At 35.5% G+C, this 18,768-nt stretch overlaps 1 protein-coding gene across 1 annotated transcript in view; it reads left to right on the forward strand.

The window, feature by feature from the left end:
- The window catches only part of FAM104B (family with sequence similarity 104 member B), a 19,590-nt gene extending 1,043 nt beyond the window's left edge, over window positions 1-18,547 (forward strand). Inside the window, exons 2-4 of the mRNA XM_017519611.2 lie at window positions 2,392-2,488; window positions 14,205-14,335; window positions 16,613-18,547. Coding sequence (XP_017375100.1) covers window positions 2,392-2,488; window positions 14,205-14,335; window positions 16,613-16,709 — 325 coding nt within the window. The 3' untranslated portion in view covers window positions 16,710-18,547. The remainder of the gene's footprint in view (window positions 1-2,391; window positions 2,489-14,204; window positions 14,336-16,612) is intronic.
- The last annotated feature ends 221 nt before the right edge of the window (window positions 18,548-18,768 follow it).

Raw genomic sequence — 18,768 nt, forward strand, 5'->3', positions numbered from 1 at the left:
TCTCGATCTCTTGACCTCGTGATCCACCCGCCTCGGCCTCCCAAAGTGCTGGGATTACAGGCGTGAGCCACCGCGCCCAGCCCACATCCCGCTTTTTAAACTCAGCTTCACACTTTGAGAAACCATTTTCATAGTATTAGTCTGTTTTAAAAATAATGCAAACGTATTGTGAGCTGTTGAAAGTTTCAGTAAAACTTGAGCGCAAAATACTCAAAATACCATGATCAAAGACAACCATCACCATGCTCCCTAATGAAGGCAGGAGCTGTGGCTTGTGTTTGTTTTACTCTTGTATCCTGGGCACCTGGAGGAGTGCCTAGCACTTAGTGGATGCTCAATAAACATTGTGAAATAAAATAATATTTACATCCAGTCATTTTTTTCTATATGTAATCAATCATTTCGTAATGGAGTATAATGTAGCAACAGTTTTCTACATGATTTTTTATTTGGCATTTTGTAGTCAGCATTTGCCTGTGTCATTAGGATATCTTAAAAATCTGTTTTATTGGCCTCAGCCAGTTCAGTTGACAAAATGCATTTACTTGGTTGGTAACAGACTCAGGACAGAGCCCAGATCTTTCTAGGTTCGAAGCTCTTTCTTTCATTTCATAATCCCACTGAGGCTTCCGTAAGATGTAGCCTAGAATTTCCTTGGTAGATGCGGTGGATCTTTTATTGTTGCTCCATGTTTTGATCAGCTGTTCGTATATTGCCTGTCTTTCAGAAAAAAAGACCCTACCCTGGATCAATTCATAGAACTGAGATTCTGGAAGGCATCCTAAGGTTATTTAGGCCGGTGGTGAAAAGCTAGTCAACGGAGCCTGCTGCACTGATTTAGATAATGTAATGAGGAGCTTGCAATATAAAGGAAAATACACTAACTATGAATTCAGGGGCCAAATTACCAACATGCTCTTGGAATTAGGGGCACAGACATATGACAGTAAACAGTATATAGGAAGCAAGCCTCATCTGACTACAAAGTTCTTTCCCCAAATCCAACTAAAACTGCTTTGGCATGCCTCACACATGTCTGGGAAAAAATCACATTTCCTGCAGAAAAAAAAAAGTGCCTTTTTAAACACTGTATACAAATAATCTGGATTCATTTATACTGGCAAGTTCTTTATCATAAAGATATTGTTTGATTGGGACATGCAGTTCTTCATTAACTTTTACTTCCTGAAAACTTTTGTGGAGGACCTTGGGCCAAGGCTAAAGAGAACTTTCCTTCCAGCCTTAGCTCTACCACCCTGACTCATTTTACTGTCGGAGTAACTGTGCTTCTCTGGGTCTGCTGTTTCCTCAGTTTTAAGAAGAGTTCAGGCTATGTTAGTGGGTGTCACAGGAAAGCAGATGTAGGGAGAGATGTGGTTAAAGAGCCCCTGTTCCCAGTACAGGAACCCCTTTTTTTCCTACTATGTGTTGCTTTTAGTTTCTTAAAGAAAGTGGTTTAATTTAACAGTGTTAGAAATCACTGCACTACATGATTAGTACTCAGTCTCCCAAAGGTGAGAATTGACTAAACAGTAATGAAATTGTAAAAATGGGTAAACTCAGCCATTCTTAGAAGTATCAAAAACTCAAAAGTAGTCTCTAAACAGATGGCTGGGGAGAATGTCTGATTCTTAATAGAGTGCTGTGAAAATTATGTTAAATGCTGCAATCTGATTACTTATTGACAAGGAACTTGAAACTGAAGATGTAATCTTACCAATCATTGAAAGCAATTTTGAAAAAAATATTTCAAGGAAGTAATCGGCCACAATCTCAAGAAAGTAATCGGTGACAATCCAGTGGAGTAACTACTATGTCATAATACTAGTTGGTATAGCAACAGTAAGTGCCTAACCACATTCAACATACAAGAAATAGCTCTTCAGTGTCCCTACACCATTACAAGTGTAATGACTTGTATTTATTAGCATGATATAGCTTTAATTGAGCTATAATTACTAGTAAATAGACACTGGCAGTTATACATGTCTTAAGTGTTATCTTATGGAAGGAGTTAAAACATCATTTACCCTGGAATTGTAACTTCATGGAGTCAAGACAATGAAACTAATTAGGTAGATTTTGAAAACTTAGCTATTAAATTCCTCATGTTCTTACTTTATTTTCAAGGGTCACTTAAAGTTATGAAAATTATTTCTAGAAATGAAATTTACAGCCTGACTTTACTTACAGTTCTTGTATTACATTTTTTATCTTCATGCCTGGTAATGGAGTACGTAAGACTTTTATATCTTGGGATAGCAGATAGTGACATATTTTTTCAGGCAAGATCTCATATATATATATGTTGTCACTGCTTTACAGTTTAAGCGTCCAAAAGATTAATTTTTAGATGACATATTTTCCTCTCTCTTTGCAATTTATTTTCAGGAAAAGAAGAAATGGCAATAAAGAGGGCAACCATCATTCCCCCCAGCCCAAAAGGAGTAAGAGAAGCCCTGTCTTTCAGGATTCTCGAGATACAGAGGTAGGAAGTATGATTAGATAACCTCTATTTCATTCATTGTCTACACTAAATTATCCAGTTTGTGCTCCCTAATGAAAAGAAATGTATTATTCCAAGAAATCTTCATAAAAGCTTTCTTGCTTGATTACAGTGGCTTTTGAGCTGGAGCTCTTAATTATTATATACAGTATCTCACAGAAGATGGAAAAGAAGCACAGAAAAACTTTGCTAAACATAATCAGGAGGAATTAGGCCCTGTAATTTTGCCCCTCATATGAGCAGGGAATAGTAGTCTTACTCACCTACTTTTCGTATGGAAAACATATTTTCTAGTATGTAGTGATATGTTATTAGCTGGAAGGTAAGTCTTGCTTTCTCAGTGAAAAAGTTAAAAATCTGGGGCAGTCTCAAATTTTGTAAAACTTTAATGGTGCTGGAAAAAGAGCTTGAAGTTTTTATTTTTTTATTGATATAGAATAGTTGTACATATTTTGGGGGTACGTGTGATATTTTGATACCTGTATATAATGTGTAATGATCAAGTCAGGGTAATGGGGATATCTATCACCTCAAACATATATCTTTTATTTGTGTTGGGAACTTATAATTCTTTTCTATTTCGAAATATATAATAAATTATTATTAACTGTAATTTGCCTACCATACTATTGAATACTATAACTTATTCCTTCTTTAGAACTGTATTTTTATACCCCTTAGCCAACTTCTTTTCATCTCCCCTTCCTCTTTTCTAACCCTCTGGTAACCACCATTCTAAGGAGCTTGAATTTTAACTTCAAGGTGCTTCACTTTAATGACTTGTATTCATTAGCATAATATAGCTTTAATTGAGATATAATTACTAGTAGAGTGTTAAAGGAGCCTTGTAAAGTCTTTCTGAGTTAATCCTTTTAGTTAGTAACTTAATATGGCTTACTTTTCCCTTTTTTGAGCAAGATGAGAAAAGATTATCAATCCATGTCCTCTTCCTGGTACCTACCTATACACAGGTATGATTATCCGAGATCCTGGGCAGCTACTTGGATGGGTAAAATGTAACTGTATTTAACTTATATAATTTGTTCTCTTAGGTGCTGGGGGATTTTTGTTGGATAAAGACCCAAACATTTCTGTACAAGTGTCTCTTACTTACCAGGAGCATTTGTTTTACCTTTTTTTTTTCCTGGTTATCTTTTATTCTTTATTATTTTTTTATTATACTTTAAGTTCTAGGGTACATGTGCAGATTGTGCAGGATTGTTACATAGGTATATACATGCTATGGTGGTTTGCTGCATCCATCCCCCCATCATCTACATTAGGTAATTCTAATGTTAACCCTCCCCAGTCCCCCCACCCCTTGCTATACCTCCACTAGCTCTCCCACCCCCCAGCAGGCCCTGGTGTATGATGTTCCCCTCCCTGTGTCCATGTGTTCTCATTGTTCAACATCCATTTATGAGTGAGAACATGTGGTGTTTGGTTTTATGTTCTTGTGTCAGTTTGCTGAGAATGATGATTTCCAGCTTCATCCATGTCCCAGCAAAGGACATTAACTTATCCTTTTTTATGGCTGAATAGTATTCCATGGTGTATATGTGCCACATTTTCTTTATGCAGTCTATCATTGATGGGCATTTGGGTTGGTTCCAAGTCTTTGCTATTGTAAACAGTGCCACAATGAATATACGTGTACATGTGTCTTTATAATAGAACAATTTATAATCCTATTTATAATACTTTGGGTATATACCCAGTAATGGGATTGCTGGGTTAAATGGTATTTGTATTTCTAAATCCTTGAGGAGACACCACACTGTCTTCCACAATGGTTGAACTAATTTATACTCCCATCGGTTTATTGAGTAATAGAAGAAATTAAGAGTGGAAAATTATGTAGATATACACATAAGTGGCTTATCTGGAGCAGATCTCTGCCTTTTTCTCTTCCCTACTGTATAGATTAGGAAAAGATTTTCTGTCCTAATGCTACAATTCCAAGGGGGCAGCAGAAGTAAGACAAATGAGAGAAAAACAGAACCAGGAGGCCCCACATACTTTTAAAATTAGAGTTCTATGAATCCTATTATTTTTTTAACTGGTAGGAAATCTCCCCTTGTCAGATTATTTTAAGTAATATCAATTCGGATGACAACTGAGACATTTTTTTTTTGAGACGGAGCCTCACTGGATCACCCAGACTGAAGGTGCTATTGCATGATCTCCGCTCGCTGCACCCCCCACCTCCTGGGTCAAATGATTCTCCCACCTCAGCCTCCTGAGTAGCTGGGATTACAGGCATGCAGCACCGTGCCTGGCTAATTTTTGTATTTCAGTAGAAATGGGGTTTTTCCATGTTGGCCAGGCTGGTCTCGAACTCCTGGCCTTAAATGATTCTCCTGCCTTGGCATCCCAAAGTGCTGGAATTACAGGTGTGTGGCACCATGCCCTAGTGTTGGTGAAATTTTTTGAAGAACATTTTCTCTTAGGTTCTTTCTCATTAAGAACCTAAGAGAGTTTAGAGTCATTCTCATTAAGTTTGATTACATACATTCTAAGAGACAGAACTACTTTGGGAGACGTTTTTAGGGATGAAATTGTTGAACAAAATAATGGTCATTAGATGTGGTTTTAAACACTATGGCAAAATGGGAACCTTGTGAAATTAGCTTCTACTTAAAGATACATTCAAAATGGAGGAACAAGCTTTTTCAAAGAAGGCCCAATCTGTTTCATGCATTTTAAGAAACCTTGTTCATGTAGCATACTAAACATCCCAAGCACTTTCATATTGCAGTTGAATCTTACAATCTCAGTTGTTTTAATGAATTGAAGATGAATATGTCCACATGTTTTTTTCTGCAGGTGAGGATTACCTATCAGTCTTTTTTTTTTTCATTTCTTTTTGTTTGTTCAAATCCCATTTACTGAATTGAAACAAGGTGAGTTGCATAGATTTTTAAATAATTGTATAGATTCTATTATAAATTGAATTTGTAAGCTGAAAAATAACTTACAACTCAGTGTCTGTTCTAACTTCATCTTATGAGAGAAACTGAGCTACAAAAAGCATAGATTATTTACCCCATCAGCACAGAGAAGTTAACACATGAATATCATTGCTTTGCTAATTTGGAAAGTGGTTGTAATTCAACAACCTAATTAACTTGGTATTTTACAGTTCATAAGATTCTACAATGTTTCTAGTATTAGGGAATATGGACGTGTCATTTTAAATGCACTGGAACTTTGGGAGCACATATTTTAAGTGCCCTCTGATGGATTTGGTTAGGATCATCTGTTTTACTTACTCAAGTTTCTACAGGTGCCTTTGAATAAACATCATATTATTATACCAGGGATAGAATATGTATTAGGAATGAATGTTCTGTTATGGAGGTTCACATAAAGGAAAAGCTCTAAGGCATGGAGGGATAGAATTGAGAGGAAAGCTAAGGCTTGAAAGAAAGTAAACTACCGGGTTCATCTGCTTTTACAATTAAAAAGAGTTATATAATTTTATATCATAAATACATGCATGAATTTCTGCTCTATTTTTATGAAGATATTCTGTAATTGATATTCCGTCTCATCTCCTCAGTTCTATTTATTTACTGTTTCCTTCATTAGCCTGCTAAGGTTCTCTTTTCACTCCCTAACTAATCTTGCATCTGGTTTCTTTTTCTCTCAAGTACTGTGTCTTTTCTCTTTCTTCTAAGTCCAAGCTGTAATCTGCATTCACTCCCCAGTCAGCAGTCATTGCTACATTCTTGTCATTGCAATAGCTTGATGCTGTCATTCTCAAAGTATTGTATTTTTCTTGATTAGGCTCAAGAATTCCCTGTTGAATCCCTAAGTAGCCCAAGCAAAGTGCTTCCTTATACATTTTATAATAGACATGCAAATATTTGTTTAGATACTGGTTGGACATCAGAACAATCTGTGCCTACTTGAGAGCCTCTCAGAGGTTGGACCCCAGCATGTGGATATGAGTCAAAGTGTCAGAAAGCCACACAGGTGGTTCTGATGCCTATTCTAAAACAGAATATGTTATGGCAAATCCCTGCTGGCCTCAAAGTTTCTTTGGTTACAGGTTAAGTATGCAGATTTCATTATGGCCCAAACTAACCTAGATCCTGCTTTTTCACACAAGCCTGGACTCCAGGGTTTTTGTAAAGTGCCTTTGTGAATTTTGCATAATGAGATACCCTTCTTTAGCGTCTTCATAAATATAATTTTATTTTGCTATGTATGTAAATTTGCAAGGGCTTTGTTCTTCATTTGCCTTGCACAGATACCAGCATTAAACCTATATTGAAAATGCAGAGAAAAAAGAATGAGCTTTGTAACTGTCAGATAGGATAAGCATTCTGGTAAGACATTTTTATGAGGAATCAGGAGGATGATGAAAATGTTTTATTTATTATGAGTCCTTCCAAATACTGGAGTGCTTAAAAATCTTATTTATTCTCTGATAAAAGAATTTGCAGTTTGTGCAGCTGAGGCAGGAGGATCCCTTGAGCCCAGGAGTTCAAGGCCGCAGAGAGCTGGGATTGCAGCAATCCAGCCTGGGTGTTCCAGCGAGAGCCTGTCTCTTAAAAAATAAAGTGTAGTAAGGTTAATGCTTCTGTACTAAGATAGCAGTTTCAAGTATCAAAACCATATACCATCAAGAAGCATATTTTCCTCTCAATCATTCTGACAATAAAACAACCCATTAAATGGGATATCTCACATGAAATAGATTCACAGGGTAAGTGTAACAAAGCCCAGATTGCATGATATAGGCTATGTTTATTAAATGAACAGCATTATTGGCCTAGAAAATGCTAGTGTATGTGACTTTTTAGATGCTCTTTAGTAGGCTAAAGGAGATTAAACCCTCTTCCCAAAACCTCCTTTATGGACTCATAGTGCTTTTTAAGTCTTTGCTTTGAAGTCAGAAGTAACTGAATCCAAAAGCAGATTTTACTTCATTTTGTAGTAGCATTCTTTAGTTTGCTTACTTACAAATAAAATGTTTGTTTTTCACAAAAGAAATATGTTTGTAGTAGATGAGTTAGAAAGTGAAGATACAAAACTAAAAGTTAAAAAAATTACTTAAAGTCCCAACTATATATATGTGAACTCAAAATATCTGAGACAGGTCTCAATCAATTTTGAAAGTGTCTTTTGCCAAGGTTAAGGACACACCCTTGACACAGGCTCAGGAGGTCCTGACAACATGTGCCCAAGGTGGTTGGGGTATAGCTTGCTTTTATACATTTTAGGGAGAGAGAAGACACCAATCAATATGTGTAAGATGTACATTGGTTCAGCCTGGAAAGACAGGACAGTTTGAAGCTGGGGCTTCCAGGTCATAGGTAGGTAAAAGACAAGAGGTTGCATTCTTTTGAGTCCTTCATCTGCCTTTCACTGAATATACAATTTAGTCTGGCTTAGTGAATCTGCATTTTTACATAAACAATAGGGCAGAGGGAACAATCAGATACACGTTTGTCTCAGGTGAGCACAGGGATGACTTTCTGTCTGGCACCTGTGAAGGTAAGTTATCAGTTTACGTTGCCAGGGTAAAATTCAACAGAACTGTTTTAGGGTAAGATCTTAAGGCCCACAAAGGATTTTCTTATTGGCAAATTGTGAGAAAGGTATGTTGTTTTAAAAAAAAAAAAATTGTAGCTACCGGATTTAGGAATAAAATGGGAAGCTGGTTTGCCTGATGTAGATCTCAGCTTGACTTTTCCCTTGGCTTAATGATTTTAGAGCCCTGAGATTTATTTTCCTTCACATTTGTCACACTTTCTTAAATCTTTTGGAGAAAGCATTTTAGAAGAAAATGAGTCTCTGGTCTCAGATTTTGTTTGATCTCTTGTGGCAAGAATGGCTTATTTCTAGATGAGTAGTCACATATTATTAGGAAATCTCATTTCTAGCAGGTTGTGAAGTATCATGGCCTATGAAGTGAAAATAGGGGGAGGAAGAGAGAAAGAATACAACAAACAAACAAGAAGATGGAGAACAATCCTGGAAAATCAATATAGGCCATATTACTCTGAAGTCCATACATCAGTAGGCAGGTATGAAAGTGTTTTATGTATGTAAATAGGTTGCTGTTATTTTTTTCTGAAGCTTAAATTGTCTAGCTTCAGTTCACAAGGCTTTAAGAAAGCACAGGTTAATTTTTAGTGATTTCAAATCAGGAAAAATGGAAGGAAGGAAAGGAANAAACAAACAAAAAAAAAAAACATTATTTTTGGAGACTTGTAGCCAGGAAAAATTTTAGAATTCAGTCTAAACTAGAAAATAATAAAAATTGAAAAAACATTAGGCAAGACTAGAATCTAACAACAGGTATACTATAGTTCATTTTGAAACGTATTTTTTCTCTCTCCAACCCCCATTTTCACTAAAAACAAATCATACGACAAATTTATGTGTAAAATAAGTGTTAGTTTTATTATGCTTCGCCTGAGTATTTGCATAAAGTCAGCAAGAATAGCTATTGGCCATGCAGGCTCTTTTGTTTTTTGAGTTGGCTTTGCTGGAACTTTATTCCATAAGGAATCTCAGATTACACTTCAAAGCCTTTAGCCCAGCCATGGATTTATCTATGCCTGTAAATACCTGTATTAATTGGGTGAATTCCTTACTGAGGTCCCAAGATAATCTGGGACTCTGGGCCTATCAGAAAGTGCCGTTCTTTACTTACCACAGGTCAGGAACCTGTACAGGAACTGTATAGACAATATATGAGGCCAGCTTTCTCAAGGGGATTTTATTGGTTCTATAAGTCAACCCTGATTCCTTAAAACAATCTGTTTGTATCTGAAAGTATGCCACTCCAATCAAAGCCTCAGTAAACTAACCAGTGTCTTCAATTGTGTCATGTTACAAAAGAAAACAGAGTCTTATCAAATTTTTGCAAATAACTATACTACCATCAACTATGTATAATTGCAAATAGTTTTCAAATTCTGGAGAAATCAGGTAGAGAGAAATATGCTTCAGATTTTCTCACAAGAGCATAGTTTACCCAGTTGTTAAAAAGTAGTAAAATAGCTCAAAGAGAAACAAAAGTTAGAAAAATAAACAAAGTTAGAAATTCAGAAACACAAGTTTCTGAGTTTCAAACAATGTTTCAAAGTCACAAAAAGATTATTTGTTTTCCATTGTCTAGGCTATGTAATTAACTCCTGTTCTCAATGTTTATGAACACATTAGCTCTCTATGGGAGTCTTGGAAGTTTTTCCTCTATTATAGTATCACAATCTCCACAGTTATCCAAAACCTGCATTCAAGAGCACCTGTCAGAGTCCTATATCTGATTGTAAAAGCACCTTTTGAGAATGATAAAAGTAAAACAACCATGAATGACAAGAGTTCTAAAATTGTCATAATTAAAGACACAATTGACAAGGAAATTTGGTTACTTCTGTGGCATACAGCAATTTTACATAATCATAATTACTACTGATAACATATACCAGGGATTCCCAGTCCCTGGGCTTGCAGACTGGTACTGGTCCATGGCCTCTTAGGAACCAGGCTGCACAGGAGGAGGTGAGTGGTGGGCAAGCGAGCAATACTGCCTGAGCTCTGCCTCCTGTCAGATCCGTGGCGGCATTAGATTCTTATAGGAGCATGAACTCTATTGTAAACGGCACATGTGAGGGATCTAGGCTGTGTGTTCCTTATGAGAATCTAATGCCTGATGATCTGAGGTAGAACAGTTTAATCCTGAAACCATACCTTCCTTCCCCTATCCGTGGAAAAATTGTCTTCCACGAAACCAGTCCCAAGTGCTAATAAGGCTGGGGACTGCTGACATGTACCAAAACATGTCAATTTCACAGGAATTTCATACAATTTTGAAACATGTACTAGTAACATGTTTATATAAATATAATCCAAAAAAGGTTAAATGCTGTTTCATACTTGACAATACTTCTTATATGATTTTATTATATCAAATAACCTGAATATGTCTCTTTTGGACTTCAGGGGACCTAATATCAAAAGATTAATGAGGACCAAAGTTAGAATGTTATTTTGGAAAGTTTGTCAACTATAAAGTGTTAAAAACACTTGATATCACAAAATAGAATCAAAGGTCATTGTAAAATAAGTTATTTATTTAGCCAAATGATAACTCAAAGATTTCCCCAAAAAAGACAAAACCCTTTATTTTTTCAGAGAGGAGACTTAATTTCCCAAACAAGAAGCCTTAATAAAGATGGTGTAAATCCCATTAAATCCTCTTTTAAAATTTTATAAACAAATTTATTAAGATTTGGTCATCTTGACCATAAGATACAATTTCAGTAAACTTTTTTTATAACCTTTATATTTTTTAAATTAAGAAGTGGGTTAATGCTTCTTAATTTCCAAGAGAACCTTGTTACTGTGACTTTGGGGCCTAGATGCTGGTCTTGCATCAGTGTGCCATCAATGTTAATGATTAATTTGTAGAGAAACTTAACTAATTTGTCTCTCAAAATTGGCCATTAGAATCTCATGCACCCACCTCTTCCATGATAGTCCCTGGGCCTTGAGCAATTGAATAGTTTTAATTTCTGGCCCTGTGTCTCATGAACAGTTTATTTTTATTGGCATCTTCTACTGGGTCTGAAGATAAGGCTTTAACTGCTGTCATTGTTTAAGATTTAGCAGGACTTGGTGTTCTTTTTAATACTCAGGAGTCAAAGCCCTTTAATTTAAAGGCACAAGGACTTTAAAAGCAACAAAGTTACATGGATGTAATAACCTTGATTAAAAAAAAAAAACAGTTTAACCTCAGTTTTTTTCTAAGCAAATCAAAACTTAATAACAATGGCATAGGAGTTATTTTGATAAAATGTAAAATTTGTTTGTTAGACCAGTTGCCAAAAGGCAAAAAAAAAAATAATAATAATCTTCTTGCAGTACAATTGCTATTCCCTATGGAGAGTCCATTTAGGTAACCTGCAAATCAAAACTAATGGAAAGGATACTTTAATTATTTAGACATAGGGAGAGTGTTTCCTGGGTAATTAGTGAAAATTTTTGGATTTATAGAATTCAAAGCCAAGAGCACAGAATGTTATGTTGGAAGAAAACATTTTCTTTAGACCTTTAAGATAAAACATTTTTAGCATCAGGCCATGGCAAACAGTTAGAACCTGAGGAAAAAAATTATGGAAGCTAAAAATGAGTTGAAGGAGACAGTTATTATCTCAGGCCTTTTCAAAGTGGAGACAAAGCTGAAAACAGCAAGATAATAAAAGTTAAAAATTGGGTTAAAAAAATTAAAATCCCTTGTAAAACAATACCTTAAGAAAATTTTGTTGTTCTAAACAATTCTTTAGTGTACAGGTGTGTTTTTTTTTTTTAAATATCAAAACCTAATCTCTAAAAAGACTATTATAAATAATTTTCCTTTAATTAAAGACAACTTGATACAAACCATTAATGAGATGCCTGGACTTCCTGTTTTATCCTAGACATCTCTCTTTCTTAAATAACCAGTTATTTTAGGACAGAAATTTACCATACAAGATTCTTTCTCATATAAAATTATTTTCCCTTTAACCTTTCTTGCCAAAAATACCTTTATATTTATAAAGAGGTGAATATATAGTATGTAAAGAAAGCGATATTTCTTTACATTACTCTTATTTACTGGTTACTTTCACCTTGTTTCACAAATAACTTTTAAATAACCTTTGAATAAGACAAAAATTATTTTCTTTTAAATAACAAAACATTTATTAGAAAAATATTTTCCTATTTTTTTTAAAAATTGGAAATGATCCAGACCTTTAATGAGTATTTATTATTTAACTTATTATAACTTTAGATTTTAAATTATATGACGTTTATTTACAGGCATTTATTCCATTACATTTCCCTAATTAATTAATTTTTAAATGGTTTACCCAGATGAAAGCTGTGAAAGTCATTATTTAGTTATTTATGTTAACTATGTTTATGGCCTGTAAATATAGGTTTTTCTAAGAACTTGAAGTATAAAGATTTCTGATATAGAATGATATATTACTATTGTTAATGGCTGATGAGATTCTGTTGTATGAATGCATGTACTATAATTTAACTACTTTGTTTTTAAATATTTAGTTGTTTCTGATTTTTAGCTATTAAAAAATATTGATAGTATACAAATGTGTTAATGAGCATTTCTATTTATATCTGTACACAGTTGAGTTTAAAAACTTCTTAAATGAAGCAAATTAAAGGTAGATCTATTTTTTCTCAATAATTATTCTAAAGAAATCCCTTCTAGCCTATGAATTTTTAATGTACACAAGATAGCATCACCCTAGTGTTACACTATAGTGTAAAATCAATATGCTGTCATTGGAAATGAAAATTTGATTCATCAGAAATTATTTTTAATTCTTACCTGATTTTTCAGGCAGTACCTGTAACCAAAAAAACAAGCAAAACTAAGAGGAACCAAAGTGTGGACTGTGGGTTTCTTATCCAATGTAATAGCTTATTTAATTTTGGAATATTCATAACATCATTACTTTGCAACAGTGGGAGTTCTAGAGTTTTATACTCGGGCCTAAGAAAATATTTTTTTGAATTTTCTTTTTGAATTGGCCTTAAAATTTATTCCTTAAATCAATGTGATTGCTATGCTAACTCTCACATCTGGCTTCATTTGGCCTTTCCCATCTCTTTCCTGCATAAGTTCTTTTAACATATGTTTCTAGTTGGATGATGATGAGCATAGGTTGTTTCTTGGTACTTGTGGGCAGTGTACTGTGTGACCTAAGTTGAGCAGCTGTAAATGACCTATGGACTATGACCATTCTTGGTTTAAGTCTTACTAATGTTACCTTTGGAAAATACTTACTTAGAAGAACTATAATACCAGCATTGTTAATGTTGTAATTTGAACAAAGAGTCCTTGCCATTACCTTATTCTTTTGAGAATTGTAACATTGGAAGGCAGGAAATTCTTGGAAATGACTGTTTACAGGGATCCCTGAGTAGCTTCTCCAACATAAAAAAGATACTGAGTCATATTAGTTCAATGAAAAAAAAAGATCTTAAGAGGAAATACACACCCTATTAAATCCATAAATATAGAAGAACAATGAATGCTAGCCATAAAATGCTAATAAGTAACATGTAACTTTGACTAAAAGTAGGTCAAATGCCTTTCAGGATATGTATGTAGTATTGAATTGATATAGGAGGACCATAAATGTCCACTATCAGGATATGTGTACAAAGTCATTGTTTATTTATATCTATGTGTGTATGCATGTATGTGTCGTATTTGCTTCATTGCAACTTTTACCCATAGTCCATCTTACTTGTTATGGTCATTATTTCTACTACATCCTTAATATTAATTGATACTTCAGGTGGAGGTTAAGTATTTACTTCTCTGATCTAGTTATTGGAATAAATGCTACAAGCAAGGGTAGAGAATGTGTGAAGAGATTTGGAATTGGAAGGCCTGTGTTTGAATGCTCACCCTGCCACTTCCTAGTTCTGTGACTTTGGACAAGGCAGTGATCTGTTTCCTCATCTGTAAAATGGGGGCTGTTAATCTCAACTTAATTGAAGGATTGTTGTGAGGATAGAATGAACTATCTTAAATGGCTCTACTTTATAAAAACCATTAAGCCCAGTATAGAGTTTTTATGCTGCTATTCTCCAAGCCAAGTAGGAAAAATATTGTAATAGTATAATAGCAATCCCCTTTCTGTCTTTTTCCTTCCAGTTTTCATGCAGTGATAAGGAAAGGAGCAGCAGCTACATTAATATCCCAGAGAGAGGAAATGGACCAGAAGGCAACTTAAACCAGATTGTTACTGAACCCAATACAAACATTCCCCAGTTCTTGCACGAGGGGTATGTACTATGCCAAGGTCTTTATTCCCACATCAACCAGATCTTGAAGGAGGCTCACTTCAACAGCCTGCAGCAGCGAGGACAAGCTCCAGCATGATGAACTAGGACTTCCTTATTCCAACCTAACCTGTGTTTATAAAAGCAATTGCATACACACCAAAAAAAGTCTATTGGTTTTTAAGTCTGTATTTTAAATAACAAGTTAATGGGCAATTGTTTAATTGGAGTTTCACTGAACTATTGCAATTTTAAACGGGCCATGAAGAAATTTTTATGGGATTGTTTTCAAGTTGGGTATCAAATTCATGTTAAGGTAGCAATATGAGAAAACTTATCCTGTGCATTGAAGCCATAGTATGTCCAATTCAGATTGATTTCCAGATCTGTCCGTTAGAAACTCTATGTTAAACATCTTTTTAAAGTACAAGTAAGTCATCATTTTTAAAAATGCAATGACAATAGCCTAGTAAAGTGTATGTAGCCTTCATTTAAAAAACAAACAAAAAATCCACACTCAAAAACCATAAGTTAGTATTCCCAAATATGCAAAGCCAGATTCAGTCTTGCACTGAAATAAACTGCCATACTGCCCCTCAGAAGGTAGATGTTCTATTGAAATTGCTCTCTAGTTGTAATGGCAACAATTAGACCCAGTTTAGACTGTGAACATGAAAACCTCCCTCTAATAACTGTCTCTACTCTTTGTATTTCCAGGGAGAATGTTTCTAAGGCTCTTGAATACTCAGATACCTTCTGTATCATTTATCCTCTAGACTGTGCACTTCAGACCTAGTAGGAAATACTGTACAATTCTGTCAGACAAGAAATATGTAATAACATTTTGTCTTACACAAAAATTTATTACATTAGCACATGTGATCTCATAATTCCATCTATTATGTCTAGACTTAATGCTAATACAGTGTAAGCTACTAAACTGATATGTAAAGTAGCAAGAATTGTGGAAGTGGGTTGGACAACTGTATACTTCATGCTTCAAGGACCCTTTCACAGAGATTAGGGAGCTAGCTTACATTATTAAAATTGCAAAGATTTCCATGGCTTAGAAACAATGAGCTGATATGCCATTAGAAGAAACAGGCAGTACTATTTATTTAGAGGTAGTGTGTCCCCATGTTTTAGTCATACTAAAGAGCCAACCAAATTTGAATAGGGAATTCATAGATGTGCTTCCTCAGTGGTGAGCTGTGTGAACGAGGAACCAGGATGCATCAGGTTATCTGCCCTGGAGTATGCAATGGGGTACAACCTGTTGCTAGATTTAAACAAAAATGCTTTTCAGTCTAACAGTCCTCTTCCCTGGTCACATTCTCTCTTCCACTGTATTTGGAGGTCCACAGAGTGGAAGCTAGCAGATCTGAGAACTATGGATAGCTCTACAAAGAGGTGTTTGCCAATTGGCAAGGTTTGGGAAAGACGTAAGGTTACAGGTTTACTGAAAGGAGAATGAGATTTTATTAAATGACAGAATTAACATGAAAATGAACACTGTCCTAGGAAAAGAACACACACACACACACACACACACACAGGCACACACATTTTCATGTTTGTTTTCTTGAATATGGGTAGGATTTTAAGGAAGATACTTGTAGTGGAATTTTAGTGTTATGGGAAAAAATTATGGCACCACACTGGCCCCGAACTTGGGGAGTAGGCATGAGTCAGTTATTTGTCAATTAGATGGTTTGAGTAAGAACCTTTTTTCTATGGCCATTGCTTCCAAAGTCAATATCAGGTGTGTGATGAGAAGAAATTTGAATTCCAAAAGGCTTTATGTCAGAAAATAGAGAAAGGATACCTGGCGACCGGTTTCTCTAACAATAAAGTGAGCAACTAAATACTAAAGGAGATGAGATGTTTGAACTCTCAACCCACACGTACACAACAGGATTCAGAAATACCCAAGAAGAATTTTGCAGGCTTAAATACACAGCATCCTACTGAAAGAAAGTATCTATTAAAAACACAGTATAGTGGAAAAGTTGAGAAAGCAAATTTCCATTCATTCCCCCACCTATTTAAAGATATGAAAGATAAAACTATCACCATGGCAAAGCATTATTTTTTCAAAGTAAAAAATATACATAATAAAGCAATTACATATACACAGAAAAAGTCTGTTGGCTTTTCAGTCTATATAAGACTTTTCAGTACTTAGTTGAACTAAGTACATACAATCTTATTCCAAAGTGGTCAGTGTAAATCTCTTGTCCTAGTAAATACAATATGCAATCTCTGTCCTGTCTTCTGCAGATGGTCTAAACCTGTTTATGTCATAAACCGGTTTATGTCCTTTGGTCCTGAAATGAAGCTCAATATTTCACAGCAGGGAAGGAACCAAGCTGTTTAATTATCTTTGCTATGAAGGAGAAGTATTTTCAAGGAATATCAGAAGAAAGTAGAACTACTCTGGATTTTTTTTCCCAAAATTAGGAGTTTGAAAAAAGGGAGCCAGATTAGTTTAAGAGGTGAAATTGGACCCTGTTATATTTTTTTAAATGAGAATATAAAGCAAGGGCAGAATGCCGCACCAATACTGAGGTGGGGTGGTGGTTGGGGAAAGGAACTGCCTTTAAATTCAAACCCACCCTTGTGTCACACTCTGTGTGAGTTATTCATTAACTCCTGAGGTAGGAGTGGGCTCTCCACTTCGTAGGGGAGGAGAGGTAGGCTGACAGTAAGTTATCCCTATGACTACATGCGATCCTGAGAAAACTGAGAGTGGTTAATGATTTGCTAAAAGGAACACAGTGGCCAAGCAGCAGTGCCAGGGCGTCTCTGCTTTTATAGTGAAGACCAGGGCTGCCAGGCCACCTTTTTTTCTAGGGAACAATTCCCTATTTATATAACCAAAGAAACAGTAGAATGAAACAAAGTTTAAGCTCTTCATCAGAGTCTACATGTTGAATGATTTTCTAAATGCATTCCTTTTTATATAGCAGCATTTTCCTCATTTTCAAATGAATACTCTGTAATATTGTCACTTAAGTCCCTACAGAGTGAGTCAGATCTTAAAGCTGACACTGATACCAGACTGTCTCCTCCTGGATTTCTTGTTCCTTCTGGCTGGAGGCTGTAGTCAAAGTATAACCTATATCATCTGAATGGAACAACTAGTTGAGTACATGAACTGAGGCTGGGAAAAACAAAGATTTTTTGTTTGAAAGGCAAAGATTCTGACCAGGAAGCCATTCAGATCTATTTTATATTTTGTTTAAACTAAGACAGTTATCTTGAGACCAACTGTACAAAGATGGTGTACCTATCTAAATCACATGTGGGATTCTACACTGGTGCACATTTGACTGATTGGTAATTTCCATGCATCTTCTGACCACAATATTGTAATAATAAGTGGCAATTTTCTGGGTACCAACAAAAGTACAAATTCAGTTGCCAATTATTAAGATATTGATGGAGACTATAGGGAAAATGATATTTAGGTTGAAGCACAGAAAATACATAGTCTTCTCCAGGGAGAAAGTCATTCATTCATTCTCATCTAATGAAAGGGAAAAAATTCCAACTTTTTGGTCTATAAAATCTAATTAAAATGAATAGAAAAGATTTTATATCTGTGTTATTTCTTAGGGACCAAGTGAAAGTAATTGTATGGAATTAGAGTTGCTCTTCCCTTACTACTAAAAGACTTTTTTGAAGTAGGCAAGAGTGTAACATAATAAAATAAAACAAATTGATGATTAACTGATCAACATGGAAAGTATAAATTTACACATCACTCACTTTGACAATCCCCAGACTCCAGATTTGGTATTCCATTAGACTAAGGAGTAGGTCTTTAACTTCCTGTCACTTGGATTAAGTAGGATCAATTTCTTCCATGTTTCATTGGCCCTGGTTCTTTTTTCATATCTTCTGTGGTTTCTCTGAGCTCCTTGAGGTGCCCCAAATGCATTTCTTTAGATGATGTATTAGTCCGTTCTCACCCTGCTGTAAAGAAATACCCAAGACTGGGTAATTTATAAAGGAAAGAGGTTTAATTGACTCACAGCTCTGCATGGCCAGGGAGGCCTCAGGAAACATACAGTCATGGAAGAAGGGAAATGGCAGAAAGGGACTGGCAGAAGGGGAAGCAGGCACCTCCTCCACAAAGCAGCAGGAGAGAATGTGAGCATGTGGAGGAGGAAATGTCAAACGCTCATAAAACTATCAGATCTCATGAGAACTCACCATCAGGAGAACAGCATGAGGGAAAGTGCCCCCATGATCCAGTCGCCTCCCACCAGATCCCTCTCTAGACACATGGGGATTACAGGGATTACAATTCAATGGGAGATTTGGGTAGGGACACAGCCAAACCATATCATTCTGCCCCTGACCCCTCCCAAATTTCATTCTCATGTCCTCACATTTCTTTTTTTTAATTCTTTTTAATTCTTTTTTTTTTT

The sequence above is a fragment of the Cebus imitator genome, unplaced genomic scaffold (genome assembly GCF_001604975.1).
Source record: "Cebus imitator isolate Cc_AM_T3 unplaced genomic scaffold, Cebus_imitator-1.0 Scaffold759, whole genome shotgun sequence".
NCBI lineage: Eukaryota > Metazoa > Chordata > Mammalia > Primates > Cebidae > Cebus > Cebus imitator.